Below are 18,400 nucleotides of genomic sequence, written 5' to 3' on the forward strand. Positions count from 1 at the left end.
TTCATCCATCTCCACACACACACAGAACTCATCAAAACACTAGCTTCAACCCACCTGCTCAGGGGGGCCCTGGCTGGCTCAGTAGGTGGAGCATGCAACTGGATCTTGGGTTCGTGGGTTCGAGCCCCATGTTGGGTGTAGAGATTACTAAAAAAATAAACTTCTTAAAAATGTTGGGAAAAAAACAAAAAAACAACCCTGTCTTCTCCCTTGAATCGGTACCTCTCCATTTTCAGTAAATAGGAACAAAGCTGTAACCCGGATGCTTAAGCCAAAAGCTCAAGAGTCCTCCTCTCCTCCACTTCTGTGGTTGTCCCACCTTATGGATTCAGCCTTTCATTATCCCTCTGATCTATCTATATGCTAACTAATGCCCCTACTTCCACTTTTTCATTATTTCTTCAGCCACCAATGATATTTTAAAGCATGCATCTAATGGAGCCACTCCCTTGCTTAATAAAACCCCAAAGTGACTTTTATTCATCTTTTAAACAAGTATGTTTGGAACAGTAACTACGGACCAAACATTACGTAAAACACAAGCATCCCTAAGCGTTCTCCTAACAGATAACTATCCTATTTGTAGAAGATGAATTGGTTCCGAGATACTGAGTAACTTGCTCGCCCTCGTCCACTGAGCGGGGGCTCAGTCTCAAGGTTTTTTTTCATGTTTACTCCAAAGCCATTTTAAATCTTGAAAAATCCACTGTCGCCACCCGAGACACTAACAATGGGTGACGGGCCAGGGTGGCTTTTGTCCTACAAAATGACCACGAAGAGCGTGCCACTCTGACGGGAAGGAGACCCGACACGTGGGAGGGAGGTCGGCGGGGAGGGGGGGGGGGCAGCCCTACCCAGCCCTCTCCAGCCCTCTCCAGCTCTCTCCAGCTCTCTCCACCTCTCTCCACCTCTCTCCACCGTGGCGCGGCTCCAGGCGGGAGCGGCCGCGCGTGCGCACACTAGCCGCGCCCAGCTCCGCCCTGCGCCCACTATTTATTCCCAGAATTCCTCTGTGTCGCACCAGAACGGCTGAATCGTTCCGAGACTGCGGAGGTCGGGCGCGGCGGCGTCAAGATGGCGGCGGCGGCGGTGGCGGCGGCAGCGGCGGCGGCAGCGGCCGCATCTCTTCAGGTGCTGGAGATGGAGAGCATGGAGACGGCCGCCGCCGGATCGGCAGGGCTGGCCGCCGAAGTCCGAGGCAGCGGCACGGTGGACTTCGGGTCCGGGCCCGGCATATCTGCAATGGAAGCGAGCGGGGGCGATCCGGGCCCGGAGGCCGAGGATTTCGAGTGCAGCTCTCACTGCTCGGAGCTGTCGTGGAGGCAGAACGAGCAGCGGCGCCAAGGCCTCTTCTGCGACATTACCTTGTGCTTCGGCGGCGCGGGCGGCCGAGAGTTCCGGGCCCACCGCTCGGTGCTGGCCGCCGCCACCGAATACTTCACGCCCCTGCTCTCGGGCCAGTTCTCGGAGTCCCGCTCGGGCAGGGTGGAGATGCGCAAGTGGAGCTCGGAGCCCGGGCCCGAGCCCGACACGGTGGAAGCCGTTATCGAATACATGTACACCGGGCGCATCCGCGTCAGCACGGGCAGCGTGCACGAGGTGCTGGAGTTGGCCGACAGGTAGGCGGGATGCGGGGGGCCGCGCGCCGGGCGGCGGAGAGGCTCGCCCACCGAGGGCCGCATCCCGGGAGGGGGCGGGGGAGGCGGGGAGGCAGGGCCTGCGGGTGGGACTCGAGGGAGCCCGTACGAGATGCGTTTGTTTGCGGCTTGTTGAGCGTCTACTGTGTGCGGTGGGGCGGCCACTGCGCTGGGCACCGAGGATGCGGCCGGTCTGACGAGGGCGCCCTGCGCTTAGGGAGCTCAGATTCCAGGTGGAGGGACAAAGGCAATGAAAAAGAAAGTCTGCCTGTAATCAGCGCTGTGTTGACATTTAAAAAGGATGAAAGGACAGTGATTGGTAGAGGAGAGACCTTTCTGAGGAGGTGACGTTTAGACCCATCTCTAAACGGCAAGAAAGAACTGGCCATGCAGAGATGGGGGATGAACATTCCAGGCAGAGAGCGCCAAGGCCCTCAGTCAGGATCCAGTTCGGCTTAAAGAACTAAAGGAAATACCCAATGGAGCTGGGTCTAATGGGTGAAGGGTTTGCGAAATGCGCTGGAATAAGGAATTTGGTTTTTACTGTGAGGTGGGAAGCTGAGTAAAGAAACTTCCTGATTTCATTATTTTATTTTATTTTCTTTTTAATTTTTTTTAACGTTTATTTATTACTGAGAGACAGAGAGACACCAGAGTGTGAGCAGGGGAGGGGTAGAGAGAGGAGGAGACACAGAATCCGAAGCAGGCTCCAGGCTCTGAGCTGTCAGCACAGAGCCCGACGCGGGGCTCGAACTCACAAACTGCGAGATCATGACCTGAGCCGAAGTCAGATGCTGAACGGACCCAGCCACCCAGGCGCCCCTGATTTCATTATTTTAAAAGAGGATTCTGCTACAGTGGAAAATGGATTGTACGGAGCAGGAACGGATGCTTCAGAGACTGGTTAGGAGGCAGGTGAATGCCATTTTTAGAGATGTGGAGGACTCCCTTTTGGCAGTATTATATTACCAGGAACATGATTTTAACAAATACCTATTAAGTGCCTGTTAATGCATCAGATCAGACACTGGGTTCTAAGGTGCTGGGACTTCCCGGTGAACAAAACAGACAAAAGTCCCTTTCCTCGTTGCGCTCACACTGGTAGATGGGCAATAAATAATTAAAATAGATGGCGTGTTGGACGATTGTTACGGCTTTGATGAGAAATTCAGCATAGAAAGTGCTCGTAGAGAGGAGCTGTGTTTTTTAATTGGGTAGATAGAGAATGCCTCATGAAGAAGACATTTTGCAAAGAACTGAAGGAGGTGAGGTAAAGAGTGCTTCAGGTTGAGGACACAGGTGGAAAGGCCTGAGGTGGGGCTTATCTGGATGTCAGAGAATAGCGGGAGGCCAGCATGGCTAGATCAAATGGGTGCAGGTTGAGAGGGGTGGGAGAGGCCCCAGGGTGGTGATGGGGGATGGATCCAGATTCCATAGGGCTTGTTGGCCTGGTGAAGGACTTGAGCTCTTATTTTGAATGAAAGAGGAAGGTTTGGGGCAGAGGAACAATGAAATGTGATTTGAAGAATTCTGCTGTGATGAATAAAGGATGGGGCAGTGAGGAAGGGGCTGCAAAGGCAGAAGCAAAAAGATTAGGGGGTTGTTGGAATGGTGACAGAGGCTTGGATTGAAGAAGGAGAAGTAAAGATGATAAGTGCTTCAGTTCTAGATATGTTTGGAAGGTAGAGGGGACAATTTTGCTGATGGATTTGATACAGAGTGTAAGGGAAAGGACTGCTGGTTTTTGATACAAGCAACTGGAAAGATGGAGTTATTTATTTATTAAGATGTGGGAGAGTGTAGGAAAGCAAGTTTGGGAAGACCAGGAGTTTGGTTTGGGTCCAGGAAATGTCTGAATAGGCAGTTGGATATAAGAACATTGGGAGGAATATGGCATATAAGATGGTAATTAAAGCCATGGGACTGGATGAAAAATTACTTAGGAAGAGAGTGTAGACAGAGAAGGGGCAGGATTGAGCCCTGGGGTTCCAAAATGTTAAAGAGGAACCAGTAGAGGAGATGGGTCTCACAGGAAGCCTTTAAAAAAAAAAAAAAAAAAGGTATAGAGGAGGGAGTAGCCTATCCTGTCAACTGTCAACCGGAAGTGATCCCTGCATTTGGCAATATAGAGACCCTCGATGGCATTAGCAGGAGCCATTTAAGTTAAGTCTTCCTATAAAGAGGGTCAGAATAATGGTACACATGGAAATGTTTGGAGAAGAGTCCAGGGAGGTCTTTTTCCCCCATCTAAGATAGGAGATACTAGAGCTTGTTTGTGTGCTGAAGAAAAATGAATCAGTGGAAGAGGAGAACTTCATGTTACAGGAGTGGGGGAATTCTTGCAGGAGCAAAGTCCTTGAAATCAAGAAGGGGATAGAATCAGTATTAATAATGGAAAAGTTGGACTGGGAAGGCAGAATATAGGGTAAAGCTACAGGCACATTGGGTGGTGGTAAGATGAAGTTTCTGATTGCTTGTTTTCTCATAGCCCAAGTTTGGGTCGTTCATGAGAGGGTGGGGTAGGGTGGGGCAGGTGTAGATTTGAGAGAGAGGTTTGTTGAATGAAAATGAGTAGAGAAAGGTCATTGCACCCACTCAAGCTATGTTTGTGTCTCATGTGGGCTCATTTTTCAGATTTGCTCCTGCTTTATAGGGGAGTTGGGGGTTAGGAGAGAACATCTCAGGCAGTTGAACTTCTGTCCATCTGTCAGCTGCTTGAGCAGCTGCCTTGTGATGGGCACTAAGTGCCTGGCAACCGTCATATCTAACCTTACCCATGAGCTCTGAGGCAAGAGCTCTCTCCCTATCGCCCGACTACTCTGTCGATCATACCTACCTTCAAGGGCACTTACAAGGAAATAATAGGAAGTGCCTAGCACATGGAACATGCCTAGTATACGTTAGCTCTTATTGTCATCGAGCAATGTTTCTAAACACCCTATCCAAGGGAATATGTGTCAGAATTATCTGGAGCGCCATGCCAAAGATAGGAGTTCCAGGTAGGGGGTGCAAGCAGCCTGGGAATCTAGTGACCCTGGCACCCAGACATCTTTGAGAGTCACTAGAGCTCTTACCACTCTACCTTGTCTTTGTCTTCTAAGATGGCATGTTCCCTGAAGATGGTGAAGGAAGCCTGTCATACTCATCTTTATATCCTAGTTAGATGGGTACTAAGCGCGATAACTGTAATAACAAATGGTTGAATTGAGAGCCCTGGACTGATAAAGTCCATATTTTGTTTAAAGTTCTCAGTTCTGGGGACTTACTCTTGTTAAAGCAGTGGTCTCAAAGTGGCCATCCTTGGGACTGAGTTCTGCTAGATTTATGGATTTAGCTGAAACTTGTGGTATGTAGTTTAACTTCAAATGAATTTAGGAGGGCAGACAACTTCTAGTCAGCAACATGCCAGACCCCTTCCATATGTTGGTTACTGTTGTTTGAGTTTGCCTTGCCATCCCCTCCCCCCATCATCTGCTGCCCAAGGAGAAAGCTGTAGTGAAGAGGAGATTGAAACCTTCAACACAAGGCCTCCACTGCTCTTCCTTCTGATATTTGAACAGACAGAGCCTCCCAGGAACCACAGTTCCTATACCATCTAGTCAAGGCTTAATAAAGTATCTTGCTGAGACCCTGCCTCAAAGAAAAGGCTGGTGACTGACAAGGGATTAGGACAGGAATAGCATAGACAAGTTTGGATTGGGAATTGCCTTTGCCAATAAAAGTAAAGTATGGAACTATTGTACTTTATTTTTTATTGTTTTTTTTTTTTAAGTTTATTAATTGATTTTGAGAGAGACAGAGACAGCACAAGTGGGGAAAGGGCAGAGAGACAGGGAAAATGAATCTCAAGCAGGCTCCGCACAGAGCCTGATGCAGGGCTCGAACTTGAGAAACTATGAGATCATGACCTGAGCTGAAACCAAGATTCCGACGCTTAACTGCCTGAGCCACCCAGGTGCCCTTATTAAGTTAATTTTAATTCCAGTATAGTTAACATACAGTGTTATATTAGCTTCAAGTATATAACATGGTGATTCAACAAGTCTGTACATTACCCAGTGCTTACCATAATAAGTGTACACTCCCCAATCTCCATCACCCATTTCACCACCCCCCCACCATCAGTTTGTTCTCTGTAGGTAAGAGTCTGTTTCTTGGTTTGTCTCTCTTTTTTTCCCCTTTGCATGTTTGTTTTGTTTCTTAAATTCCACATAGGTGTGAAATCCTATGGTATTTCTTTCTCTGACTGTTGTACTTTTTATTAAAGGATATGTTCCAGAAAAACTTACATAATGAAAAGCACCACTGTGTGTATGTTACATGTATCATGTATAGTTGTATATATATTATATAATATGCATAATTTAAAAAAAAATATATATATATATAAAGATGACTGTATATATGCTTTTAAATATACTTTTCAGCATAATGGGGCACCTGGGTGGCTCAGTCAATTGGGCATCCGACTTCGGCTCAGGCTCAGGTCATGATCTTGTGGTTCATGAGTTTGAGGCCCGCGTTCGGCTCTCTGCTGTCAGCACAGAGCCTGCTTCAGATCCTCTGTCCCCCTGTGTCTCTGCCCCTCCCCTGCTTGTTCTCTCTCTCCTCTCTCTCAAAATAAATAAACTTTAAAAAATTATTAAAAAATAAATACGCTTTTCAGCATCATCCTTTTTAATTTGGGGGGATTTACCTTTTTTCAGATGTTGGGCATAAAATGAGATGAAGCTTACCATTTCAGTTTGTATAAACATGTTAACATGTATAACATGTTCTCAAAATGCAGCCACATAAAATGTGCACATTTGAAAATTCTTGTTTCTTTTCTTGATTTTAGGTTCCTGTTAATTCGTTTAAAAGAATTCTGTGGAGAATTTCTCAAGAAGAAACTTCATCTCTCTAATTGTGTGGCCATTCATAGCTTAGCTCACATGTATACTCTGAGCCAACTTGCTCTGAAAGCTGCCGATATGATACGGAGAAATTTCCACAAAGTAATTCAGGATGAAGAATTTTATACTTTACCTTTCCATCTCATTCGAGACTGGCTCTCGGACTTGGAAATCACGGTTGATTCCGAAGAGGTTCTCTTTGAAACAGTGTTGAAGTGGGTTCAGAGAAATGCTGAAGAGAGAGAGAGATACTTTGAAGAACTGTTTAAATTGCTCAGATTGTCCCAGATGAAACCTACTTACCTTACTCGGCATGTCAAACCAGAGAGGCTGGTGGCCAATAATGAAGTTTGCGTCAAGTTAGTGGCCGATGCAGTGGAGAGGCATGCTCTGAGAGCTGAAAACATACAGTCTGGCACCTTCCAGCATCCTGCCTCTCATGTCTCATTATTACCTCGCTATGGGCAAAACATGGACGTGATCATGGTTATTGGAGGCGTGTCAGAAGGAGGGGATTATTTAAGTGAATGTGTGGGGTATTTTGTCGATGAGGACAGATGGGTAAACCTGCCCCATATTCATAATCACCTTGATGGACATGCCGTTGCAGTAACAGAGTCCTACGTGTATGTTGCTGGATCGATGGAACCAGGGTTTGCTAAAACTGTGGAGAGATACAACCCAAATTTGAATACGTGGGAACATGTTTGTAGTCTGATGACAAGGAAGCATTCTTTTGGGTTAACAGAAGTCAAAGGGAAGCTCTACAGCATTGGAGGACATGGCAACTTCAGCCCTGGCTTCAAAGACGTGACTGTTTATAATCCTGAGCTTGATAAATGGCACAACTTGGAATCAGCACCAAAGATCCTCCGGGATGTCAAAGCGCTAGCCATCGAAGACCGGTTTGTGTACATCGCTGCCCGCACTCCCGTGGACCGGGACACCGAAGATGGGTTAAAGGCTGTAATTACCTGCTATGATACGGAGACTCGACAGTGGCAAGATGTGGAATCTTTGCCGCTTATTGACAATTACTGCTTTTTCCAAATGTCTGTGGTCAATTCAAACTTTTACCAGACGGCATCATGCTGTCCCAAGAGTTATTCTTTAGAAAATGAAGAGGCAGTAAGAAAAATTGCCAGCCAAGTGTCCGATGAGATCCTTGAGAGCTTACCTCCCGAAGTCCTAAGCATCGAAGGAGCGGCTATCTGCTATTACAGAGATGACGTTTTCATTATTGGAGGCTGGAAAAACAGCGATGATATCGACAAACAGTACCGGAAAGAAGCCTACCGATATTGTGCTGAAAGAAAGCGGTGGATGCTTCTTCCTCCCATGCCACAGCCTCGTTGTAGAGCCACTGCTTGCCACGTGAGGATCCCGTACCGGTACTTGCATGGCACACAGAGATATCCTATGCCTCAAAACTTAATGTGGCAGAAGGACCGCATCAGACAGATGCAAGAAATACATCGGCACGCCCTGAACATGCGAAGAGTGCCAAGTTCTCAGATTGAATGCTAGGTGCTCTAATAGGTGCAGCTTAAAACAGTTGTACCTGTCTTGTGAGGCTGAAGATCCCCAGACTGTTACTTGAAAAAGTATGTCGATAACTTATTTTCTACCTAACCTGATTATTGCCCCATATAAAGGAAACACAGTTAAAAACTGAAGAATGGGAAACACGATTTAATATGTGGTAATTTTTGTTGGTGTGCAGTCTTTGTCTGTCTTCGGTTTGTGTGGATGTGCTAGCCAAGTTAGATCTTATTAATGACAAGTGGAAGAACCAGGTATAGTTACTTGGCTGTTTTTCTGCCAACAAGCGAAAACTCCTTTGTCTTAGGGACTTGATGTTTTGAACATGCTTTAAGCAACAGTTTTATTTGCACGTTTACTTTGATACTCCTTTTAATTTTTTCCTGAATGGTTGGTGGTTTTGAAAAGAGCAGAACTTACGCATTGAGCCCTCATCTGCAGGAGGTATGTGCAATAGTGAGACTGAGATTTGAAGGGAAAAGCACAATGTTTCGGCAGGATGGTTTCTGAATATTTGCATTGATGTTTTGTTGTATGTGTTTATCTAGAAATGCTGTTTTGTTTATTTTTAGAAGAGATGACTGGTGAGAAATTTGTGATTGGCCCCATTATTTTTTGAGTATTTTCCATTTCTTCAGCAACCGTTCTAGACCGGGAGCCATCACTCTCAGATGATGGTAGTTGGCAAGAGTGTTGATCTTTAGCTCATTGATTTAATACAGAGGACGTTATGTATATGAAATCTGTTTTTCTAAGAAGAAAAGTAGTATTATTAGGTAGACTGAGCAAAGGCATTAAAACATGTAAACACTTTTTTCAGAAGTTGCAGGAGTATTTGAGGATAAGTTAATGAGTGTAAATAATGCCTATGACAATCGATACAACCATGCCTTCAGTTTTAAATTGTCCTCTAAAGTATATTGTATAGCGTCCTCTTCATTCTTTCTAAAAGAAACTTTTCTCAAAATGGGAAGGAAGTGACAATTGAGAGAAATGTTGCGTAAGAGAAGCCTTACTGTTTCTCAGCCCTGACTGTTCTAGTAGTTTATCCAGTTTCCCTAGACTTTTATTCAGACTTTACCTGAGCCTCGGATACCAAATTTAGGTGCATAATTAAGGCTCTTAAAAATTTATTGCTTTAGTTATCTTTTATTTATTTTTATGCATTCTTCTGATTCTCTAACACACTCCCAAGTTTTATGCAAGTGAGAACTCAGTTAACATAAAGGACTCCTGCTCTAATGGTTTGCAAAATGGCTCCATTATATATGTTTCTTATTTCTTTCAGAATATCATCTTCTTAGACATTCCAGGATAACTGTTTTAGGAGTTGAACTCCAAGTGCAGTGATTATTTTTTTCCCTAGACCATTATACTTAACCTTCTTACTGTATCAAACATCAAAAGGAAAAAAGCACAACCAGAAATTTTGGCTCTCAATTTACTGCAAGACTATTAATATCTAGTCCCTGGACTCTATACTAAGAGCTTTCCTGAAATTTTTAAGTTGGTATCCTTGCCTAGGACAAAGTTTTTCAATAAATGTGTCGGAAATCTGCTTTAAAACCATTTAATTTAGATTGGAGTGGGGGTCGTAAACTTCAAGTCCTATTTCTGTATGAGGATATATTATCCTACACCACCTCTACCATTTTATCAATTTCCATTTGTAGTTATTTTAATAAAAGCCATTTCAGTCCTGAGAAGTCCTCATTCTTAGTTGTGAGAGGTCTGTGCACGTGAGGCAGAAAAGCTTGTTGAGTGATGTTCTCATCTCTGATAGACTATGCCGCCTAGCAAACTTCCTCTTCTTAGTGGTGAAGTAACTCAGCAGCTCACTAAAATGGCAGTTTCTGTCCAGGAGGTGTGATGTAAGGTTTTTGGATCTTATCTCTGAGTTGTCTTCTAAGACTGTCACTACCAAGTTTTTGGAGGGTGGCCTTTTTTCACATGATGCGACAAATTGTAACTCATAAGATTTAGGTATAATCTGGTTCTGAAAACTTGATTGAAACTGTTGTTTTTTAACTCAGCAGGCAGCGTAGGCCATGGCTGAAAAGAAGGGGTAAGTCCTTCCTTGCATGATGATGTGTGCAGGTTTTCCTGATTACTGAATTTCTAATTTTCATATTTGAATTCACACGTGTGACTTCACATCAATAACTTGTGTCTCTGAAATATCCTAACTAACTTGTTAATAGGAAAGGAAACCAGATTTGCTTAAATCTGTTCAAGGCTGACATTCTGAAATTCTAAACTGGAAATAACTTCCAGAGTATTTGGAAAGGTTTTGATTATGACAACCAGCCTAAAGTGGCTCTTTGGGAAAGAAATTTCCTTTCTGATGAAAAACTTAAAGAATGTGTTTGGTCATTTAAACTTCTAAAAAGACAGCTTCACATGTATTCAAGCGAACCTTTTGTTGTTGTTGCTTTTGTTTTTGTTTTGTGGAAGGATAAAAGAGGACCAAAAAGTAATACCTTTACCTAATCCCTAGCGTGACTTGTATCTTGGAATGGAGGTCCTCCACCTCCACCTACCCCACCGTGGTTTTTAAAAAAACAAACCCGTGGTGTATATTGAGAATGTCAGTCATGAGCTTAGTGTGTAAGTAGTACATCTCACTTGCAGACGTTTGCATGATGTCTTGTAGATCTTGTATATCCAACTTTGCTTTTGCTGTGCCAACTCAAAAATATTTTGCTAAAAAAAAATCTCAAAATTGATTGACATCAGTTTTGTTTTTATCACTTAGTTTTATATAGTATTGCTGGGACCAAAAACTTTTAAAATACATAGAACAGAAGTTTGAAGTTGGAAAGATAGTGTTGATCGAAGACTTGTGTGCTTTTGCTCTTTAAACTCTTCAGGCTACTGGTAAGGCAGTTTCTAGGGCACTCTTTTTTCTCTGTTTCTTGACTAGCGTAGCATGTCATATGTTTAAAATACTTCATTCTCTGCTTCATAATTCTAATGAGACACTGTACTGTAGGTAGACAAGTAAACTAAACATACATTTTAGTTACTTGGCCTAATCAAACATAGATAAAGGGACTTTTTTGTACTTTCCTCAAATTAAGCTTAAATTAAAAGGGTGTGTTGGCCACATTTCCTGTCTTTTGAAAGTCTACAGAATTGTGAAGTAGGTTCCCTGCCTCCATTAGCAAAATAGGGTATTTCTAGGTTGCCATTTAACTGTAGAATACTTGAGAAATGCTTTGGTCTCTCCTTTAATTATCAAACATTTTGGCACAGTCCATCACTCCAGTTTGTTGCTTTCTTGAGAATAGTCCATTTTTGTTGTTATAATGCTTACATTATAACGTGCTCTGGTCATTGGAAACCAAACAGCTCATAGTTGAGTGACATAATACAATAACAATAACATAATATAGTAGCCATCTCGCTTCAAGGAATTTAATTAGATAGCCAAATAACTGCTCTTTGTTGATTACCTTCGTAGGGCTTTTGTCTTACTCTCTGAGCATCACTACGAATGTCTGACACTGAAGCACATACAGTAGAGCACTTGTTCACTTAATCCTCCTGCATAATGCACTTGTGAAAAATTAAGCTTGCTAGATGTTTGAAGACTATGGTCCATGTGCTAGGGCTCACTGAGTTATTTGTAAAATACATATTTAGTTCAAGCTGATACACAGTGACTTTTGGGGGCTATCAGTATCCAAGCCCCTACTCTACTCAAAGTATAATCTTGGCTATCTCCCTTTAAGTCAGAGGAGATGTAGAATTTAGGACGCTTTTGAGACATCACATTGTAAAATAGCCTGTTTTATGTTCCTAAAACTATCTTGTTCTGTGTTGAAGCTATCAGTTGTCTCAATGTAAGTTTTAAATAAACATATTTCTTTAGAGCTGGTTTGTACCGTGTGACTTTTCCCTTTTAATGATACACTGTTGGATACAAATGCTTGCTTCCTTCCCTCTTACTCCCTCATTCATCCAACCTTTGGCTCCCTTAAGTTGAACATTTTCCAGTACTCTTACAAGTTTAAACACTGCATTTATTTAAAAAAAAAAAAAAAAAAGAGGTAATTCTTATTGCTTAGACTCTTTATTAGCTAAATGAAGAGGCTCATACAGGTAGGGTACTTGTCGAAGCGGAGTATTTTACTTCATCTCGCAGTGCTAATCCTGTGAAGTTGTCCCGTCTAGCCGCATATTCCCCGACGTTGGCCAGCCCCGGCACCACACAGCAGCTCAGGGCGCTGCGGTAGATGCTCATGTCATGGGCGTCATACCACTCGTCTGTCTTTTCATCATAGCATTCCACGTTAAAGGTGGTGGTAAAGCCGTTAAAGCCGCCCACCACAAACAAGAGGTCGTCTACCACCTCGATGCCAAAATTGCTACGAGGATTAAACATAGTGGGTATCGTGCGCCAAGTGTTAGCTACTGGGCTGTAGGCTTCCGCACTCCTAAGTCGATTTGCTCCGTCAAAGCCACCTACCTATGGACGGCAAGGGAAACATGGTTGACTGTGAGCCATTGCTTCTGTTCACCAAGGAAGAGGCCTTCTTGGGGCGGGGACGACCAGTGATTTCATACCTCCCGCTTTCCATTATTCTCCATGGAAAAAAATGCTTTCCAAATGCTGGCCGATAGTAGCGTAAACCAATTTGCGAACAAAAAAATCCAGAGCTATCGTTTTTGTGTGGTACAAGATAAACTCACCGCATATACGTGTTCTCCGTAGGCAATTACGCCTATTCCACTCCTCCTGCTTCTCATGGGTGCTATGACTGTCCACTGATTGCTCTCAGTGTTGTACACTTCTGCTGTGAACAGGCACTCATTTCCATTAAAACCACCACATATGTAGACCTGTGTGACGAGCGGCCCATGGTTATTAAAATGGTTACTTCTGGGGAGCAGAAAGAAAGGGTGTACGCATGGTGGTGGCAAAGGGACCCCTCTGATACCAGTCCGTACACTCTGAGTATCTTTTTCCCACGTGTGCACGCGTCGCTTTTTTCGTTGAATGTTTATTTTGAGAGAGCGTGAGAGGGGAAGGGGCGGGGCGGGGGGGGAGAGCAGTGGACAGAGGATCTGAAGCGGGCTCTGCACTGACAAGAGAGCCCAATGTGGGGCCGGAACCCATGAACCGTGAGATCATGACCATCATGACCTGAGCCGAAGTTGGACGCTTAACCGACTGAGTCACCCAGGTGCCCCGCCCCGCATGTATTGGTTTTTAGTGAGTAAAACCTAAAAGGACAGTTACAAAGGGGCACTAGTTGCGGAGTCAGTACTGCAGCGTGGGTGCTGCCACGTCTATTTTCCATCCACCCCCAAACAAGTACTTCTGGGCCTGGTCTGCCCCCTCCCAATTCTTACCTTCCCATAGAGCGTGGTGGCACTGGCGTCACTCCTCTGCTCGTGCATGGGGGCGATGAGCGTCCACTGGTTGGTCTCTGGTTCATAGCGCTCAGCAGTGTTGAGACGCACGTAGCCGTCAAATCCTCCCATGGCATAAATAAAATTGCTGAGGACTGTCACACTGACGTAACAACGACGGGAGTGCATCGGGGCCACCTGGTGCCACGTTTTCTTGACTGGGTCAAAACGCTTAACGCTATTGAAATAGTCTACACTGTCAAACCCCCCAATGATATAAACGTAACCTTTCAAATAGGCTGCCCCATGGTAGGCACGGGGACTCTCTTCCTCACAAGTGACATTCACCCATCTGTCTGCCCGAGCATCGTATGCCTCAATGGCATTGGTGGGGCTCCCACCACTCCAGCCACCAATTGCAAATAGGATGGCGTAGGGCAGGCGGGGCCTGGTGAGTGGGTTGGTGAAGTCAGAATTGGAGGGTCCATTCATGTTTAGATCATACATGGCCTTTAGGGCATTAATGATGACTGGCTTGCATTCCTCGCTGTCTTTGACGTAGTCGTTCATCTTAACATTGTTCATGAAGTACTCAGCATGCATTAGGGCCAGGCGAACCTGAGAAGGAAACACAGAAAGTCAGATGAGGTGAAGGTACCTGGAAAACCCATGTCCTTAACTCCCTGTTTACAGTCTGCCTTTGAATTGCAGCAGGGTCCTATTTTACTTTGTGTTTGTTTACTTGTGTTTACTTTGTGTTTACAGCTCACAGTTTTAAATATTTGTTTTTCAGATGTGGTATACATTTGGATGCTGACAATGAGCTAGATAGAAGGTCACAGAGCTAGCCCCTTCCTTGGCCACTGGGCAGTACTATTAGACCATAAAAGGCTGTGGCAATTGTTCAGTCATTGAATATTTACGTTTCTCTGTATAAATAACCCAAATTAGCCCCGGATGGCTACAATTGTGTATGACACTCGTGGTTTGGTGTCTAGTCCCACTTCTGCCTGGGGTTTGGGGAAACTCACAATAAAAAAGGGTGAAAAGAAGGCCCTTTAGAATTCTTTTGAAGGCCTTGCCGTCTCTTTCCCCCACTACCAGGGAGAATTTTGGTCAAAGAATATAACAGAAGGAACTAGCAATGCCAAGAGCAAAGAAAATTGCACAATTCCGCAGAATAGTAGGAGATGGCCTTCTATGTAAGTGTGTGTAAATACAGCCCCGGAATCTGCCAAACATCTGAACGCGGCTCTTTGCACAGTCCCTCTGGGATAAATGAACCAAACATGAGCAAGTAAGCATCCCACAAAAAAATAACTAAACTTGACCTTGGGAAGCAAAACTGAAATATGCTGCTTCCTGTTTTGGGGGTCATGAGAAATCCATTTTAAAATGGCCTCAAATACAGCATCTTCTTGTTTGACGTTGAGCTCGTCTTTCTCAATGATATCCTTCAGTTCACTGACTGAGAGCTGTAAAAACTCGGCTGAGACTTTCACCATCTCCTCAAAGTTGTGCAGTATGAACATGTAGGCCTTCTGCCTCAGCTCGGGGCAGTAGTAGTAGTCTGTGAACTTGCAGATGCCGATACAGTTATCCAAACACAGCTCCGACTTGAGGAACTCACAGCAACCCCTAACAATACCCATGATGTTGAATTGGTCTGCAGCAGCCAGCAGTTTCTCCACATTGTCCGGCGTGATAGGGATGGTCCGGGTGTATGCATATTCAATAATTAGCTTCATCATGTCCGGGGAAATGCCAGGAATGTTGTATACCTTCTTTTCAGTGTTGTTCCAGCCACTTGTAAACAAAGCTCTGGAAAGAAGAAAGAAACTAGTAGCCACTGAAACATTTCTCTCCAGTTTCTCTCCCACCTTTGTTTGTTGAGAGTTTGGAAATTTCTCAGCTAGTGCACAGTGAGTATGCTGGAAACAAATTGGTGTGAAGAAGGGGAAGGGGAGGGTAGAGTGCGTGCTTTATACAGTGGGCAAGAGAACCTTGCCAAGAACTTTGACTTCGGTCACTCTTCTTCTCCTCATGGTAACTAAAACTTTCCCCCATTTTGTGGATGGAAAAATTGGGCTCTAGACCTGGAAGTAAGACCTAGGTCTCTTCTATCCCAACTGAAGTCTACCTTCCTTCAGGAAATTAAACTTGAGCAGTAACGCTTTTTTAATGAGCACTGTTAAATTGACACATAACCCAGAATCTGATCACACCTCTTACTGCTATCTCCTGGGTCCAAGCCACCACCATCTCTCACCTAGATGATTGGGAGTAACCTCCTAACTGATCCCCGTGCTTCTGCCGTTGATGCCTCTGGAGTTTACAGTTCTACCCCAACCTCCTTACGAGTTTATGTTCCTCTTCCACTCAGAACCTTCCACTGAGATCCCTTCTGGCTCAGAGTATTATTATACAAAGCGCTTCTCAGGGAGCACAGAAGTCCTCTGAGATCTGGACCAGTAATACCTCTGGCCACTTCCTCCCACCTTCCCCCTTATTCCATTCCAGTCCCACTCGCCTTGCTTTCCTTGAATGCACCCAGAGGTGCTTCATTTTTGGTCCTTTGTACATGGTGTTGCCTCTTCCTGGAAGGCTCCCCCTCTGCAGACCTCATTTCTCACTCCCACGTCCCCTTAAAGTCTTTGCTCAAATGTCATTTTGTCCGCAAAGAGATCATCCTATTTAAAATCTCCACCCTCCTCTCCATACCTTCCTTTTTTCCCCCAGCACTTAATCTGCTTTGTGTTTTATTTATTGAACGCCTGTTCCTCCTACTAGAAGGTAAGCTTCATGAGAACAGAAATATTTCTCTCTTTATTCATCATTTCCAGTACCCAGAATAGTGCCCGTCACAAAATAAGCACTCAATAAATAATTATCGAATGAACAAATGACTACGATCCCAAAACTATGTATTGGGCTCCTACTGTATAGCTAGGTACTTTTTAAGTTGTTGAACAAGACAGAAGTCCCTACCCTGATAAATTTTTGCTTCCTTTTTCTAGGTGGTTTAAAGAAATATGGATCAGATTCTTCTCTAGAGCAGGGGTCTACAAACCTATAGCCTCTGGGCCAGATTCGATCCGCCTCTTTTTTTTGTACCGCCCATAAGCTAAGAATGTTTTTCACATTTTTAAATGGGGGGAACAGAATACAAAGATTCTGTGACACCTGGAAATTGTAATAAATTCAAATTTCTGTGTCCGTAAATAATTTTTTTGGAACACAGCCATGCCCTTTCATTTAGTATTGTCTATGGCTGCCCTCCCACTATAAAGGCAAAGTATAGTCATTGTGACAGAGGCCGTATGGCCTGCAAGCCTTAAAATATTCACTCTCTGGTCTTTTTGTAGACCCTGTTGTAGGTCTAGATGAATGAGCATTTTTAGCAACAGATGGGACACATTTATCATATGTTCATCGGAATAGATTACTCAAACATTTTCGGCTCATGAACAAAATAGCTCTGCCATTTCCTGGGTGACAGTGGTTGTGGCCTAAACTCCCTTTATCTTCTGGTAAATATTTCCTTGATGCTTTCCCGCATCCTCCTTCCCATGTCCTCAATCCTTGTTAATTTATCACCCTGTTTGAGATGGTCTCTACTGGGATAGGGGCACACGGGGCAGCTGAAGGGGCACTGTCCTCTGGGTTTAAGTAGGAAATCCAGTATGGTTGCCTTCCCAAAGGTATGCTAGGGTGAGAATCAAAGGGAAAAAAGCACCTGGCCCACCAATAGTTGGTTGGAATCCAGTTGAAAACCAGAGAGAAGAGGCCCCAGCCCCAGTTGTGTCTCTTCAGAAGAGACACAGGAAGACAAAGGAACCAGGCTACAGGAGCCCAGGGTTTTGACAGTGTCCCTCATGTAAGGTGACAGGTTGGGAAACATGAAATGAACCAAAATGTCTCAGAATAAGCCCAAGCACCCCTTCGGCTTAGTTTGGCAACCCTGTTATACCTAAAGTAGGAACTGCAGCTACAGAGGATGTTCTTGTGGGCATTGAACTCAAAGCCATTGACCTTGATGACCACGTCGCAGAGCTTGCCCTCCAGTCTAAGCTCGTTAAAGATCTCACAGGTCATTGCGCTCATCTTCCTCTCCATGTGAGGCTGGTGGAAACGTGTGGAGGCCACCGCGCTCTCCATCTCCATGGCACCCTGGGACAAGCGGAGAGAGACTGCTCTCCTAGGGTGTTGGTAGGGTTGTGGGGGGCCCCTTTAGCCTGCTGTCACTCCTTTTCCCTACTACATCTTTCATATAGGGCCCATCAGGCAGCCCAAGTTCCAGGATCCTGGGCTCGCAGTGAGCTCACTCTCAGGATTGTGCTCTCAGATTCTGGAACTCTCTCCTGTCCCTGTCTTCCTTCCTTCTCCCCTCCCCCACCATTCAGGCTGAAGGCCACCCCACACCTTCCGAGCCCTTGAATCCAGTACAGGACTGTGATCACCCACACCATAGAAGAGTTTTTATTTATTCTAGTTCCTGTTGCCCACTTCAGTTGTCCAGTTCTGGATGAGTGTAGCATCAAGCTGCCCTCTTCCACTGCTGAGCACTTGTCTCCCCAGACCCTCAATTCCAGGAAACCAAGTCAGAGGAGGCAGAAGGGAGTAAAGCTGATTAGAGTTAACGCTGGCCCAGCTGTCCAGGGCCTTCCTGCCCTGCGGACTTGTGTCAGCCGCGCGTTTTCTTCTGTGATGAGGAGTGGGGCCGGTTAAGGACCTTCTGGATGTTTTCCAGAAATCACTCTATGGCTCCTTCAGATCCGCTCCTTTCCTGCGGCTTTTTTGTCATGCAAACTTTAAGTCGGGAAACGACCTCTCCGGCCAGGGGTTTTGCTCTAGGCAGTGGTACCCGGTAACCCCAGCTCTTGGGACCCTCACCCGCCTCAACACAGAGCCCTCAGCCGGGGTGCTCCCCGGCGCGGGCGCCTCCCGCCCCCGGCCCCGCCTGCCGCC

At 45.0% G+C, this 18,400-nt stretch overlaps 2 protein-coding genes and 1 long non-coding RNA gene across 3 annotated transcripts; 2 read left to right on the forward strand and 1 right to left on the reverse strand.

Annotated features, from left to right (window-relative positions):
• Nucleotides 1–1,011: 1,011 nt before the first annotated feature.
• Nucleotides 1,012–11,949, forward strand: KLHL11 (kelch like family member 11). Its single transcript, XM_019435476.2, has 2 exons — nt 1,012–1,619; nt 6,478–11,949. Exons 1-2 carry the CDS (start codon nt 1,075–1,077, stop codon nt 8,057–8,059), a joined length of 2,127 nt encoding a protein of 708 aa, XP_019291021.1. The 5' UTR covers nt 1,012–1,074; the 3' UTR covers nt 8,060–11,949.
• A 181-nt stretch (nt 11,950–12,130) lies between these two features.
• KLHL10 (kelch like family member 10) lies at nt 12,131–17,773 on the reverse strand. The gene is made up of 5 exons (XM_019435482.2): nt 17,403–17,773; nt 14,764–15,253; nt 13,433–14,050; nt 12,770–12,919; nt 12,131–12,545 (listed from the first exon to the last, which is right to left on the reverse strand). Exons 1-5 carry the CDS (start codon nt 17,594–17,596, stop codon nt 12,171–12,173), a joined length of 1,827 nt encoding a protein of 608 aa, XP_019291027.1. The 5' UTR covers nt 17,597–17,773; the 3' UTR covers nt 12,131–12,170.
• Nucleotides 15,243–16,648, forward strand: LOC109258581 (uncharacterized). The gene is made up of 2 exons (XR_002076358.2): nt 15,243–15,354; nt 16,450–16,648. It is a non-coding gene; the product is annotated as an uncharacterized LOC109258581 (long non-coding RNA).
• Nucleotides 17,774–18,400: the final 627 nt, after the last annotated feature.

The sequence above is a fragment of the Panthera pardus genome, unplaced genomic scaffold (genome assembly GCF_024362965.1).
Source record: "Panthera pardus isolate Hobbes unplaced genomic scaffold, ASM2436296v1 HiC_scaffold_3, whole genome shotgun sequence".
NCBI classification, from domain to species: domain Eukaryota; kingdom Metazoa; phylum Chordata; class Mammalia; order Carnivora; family Felidae; genus Panthera; species Panthera pardus.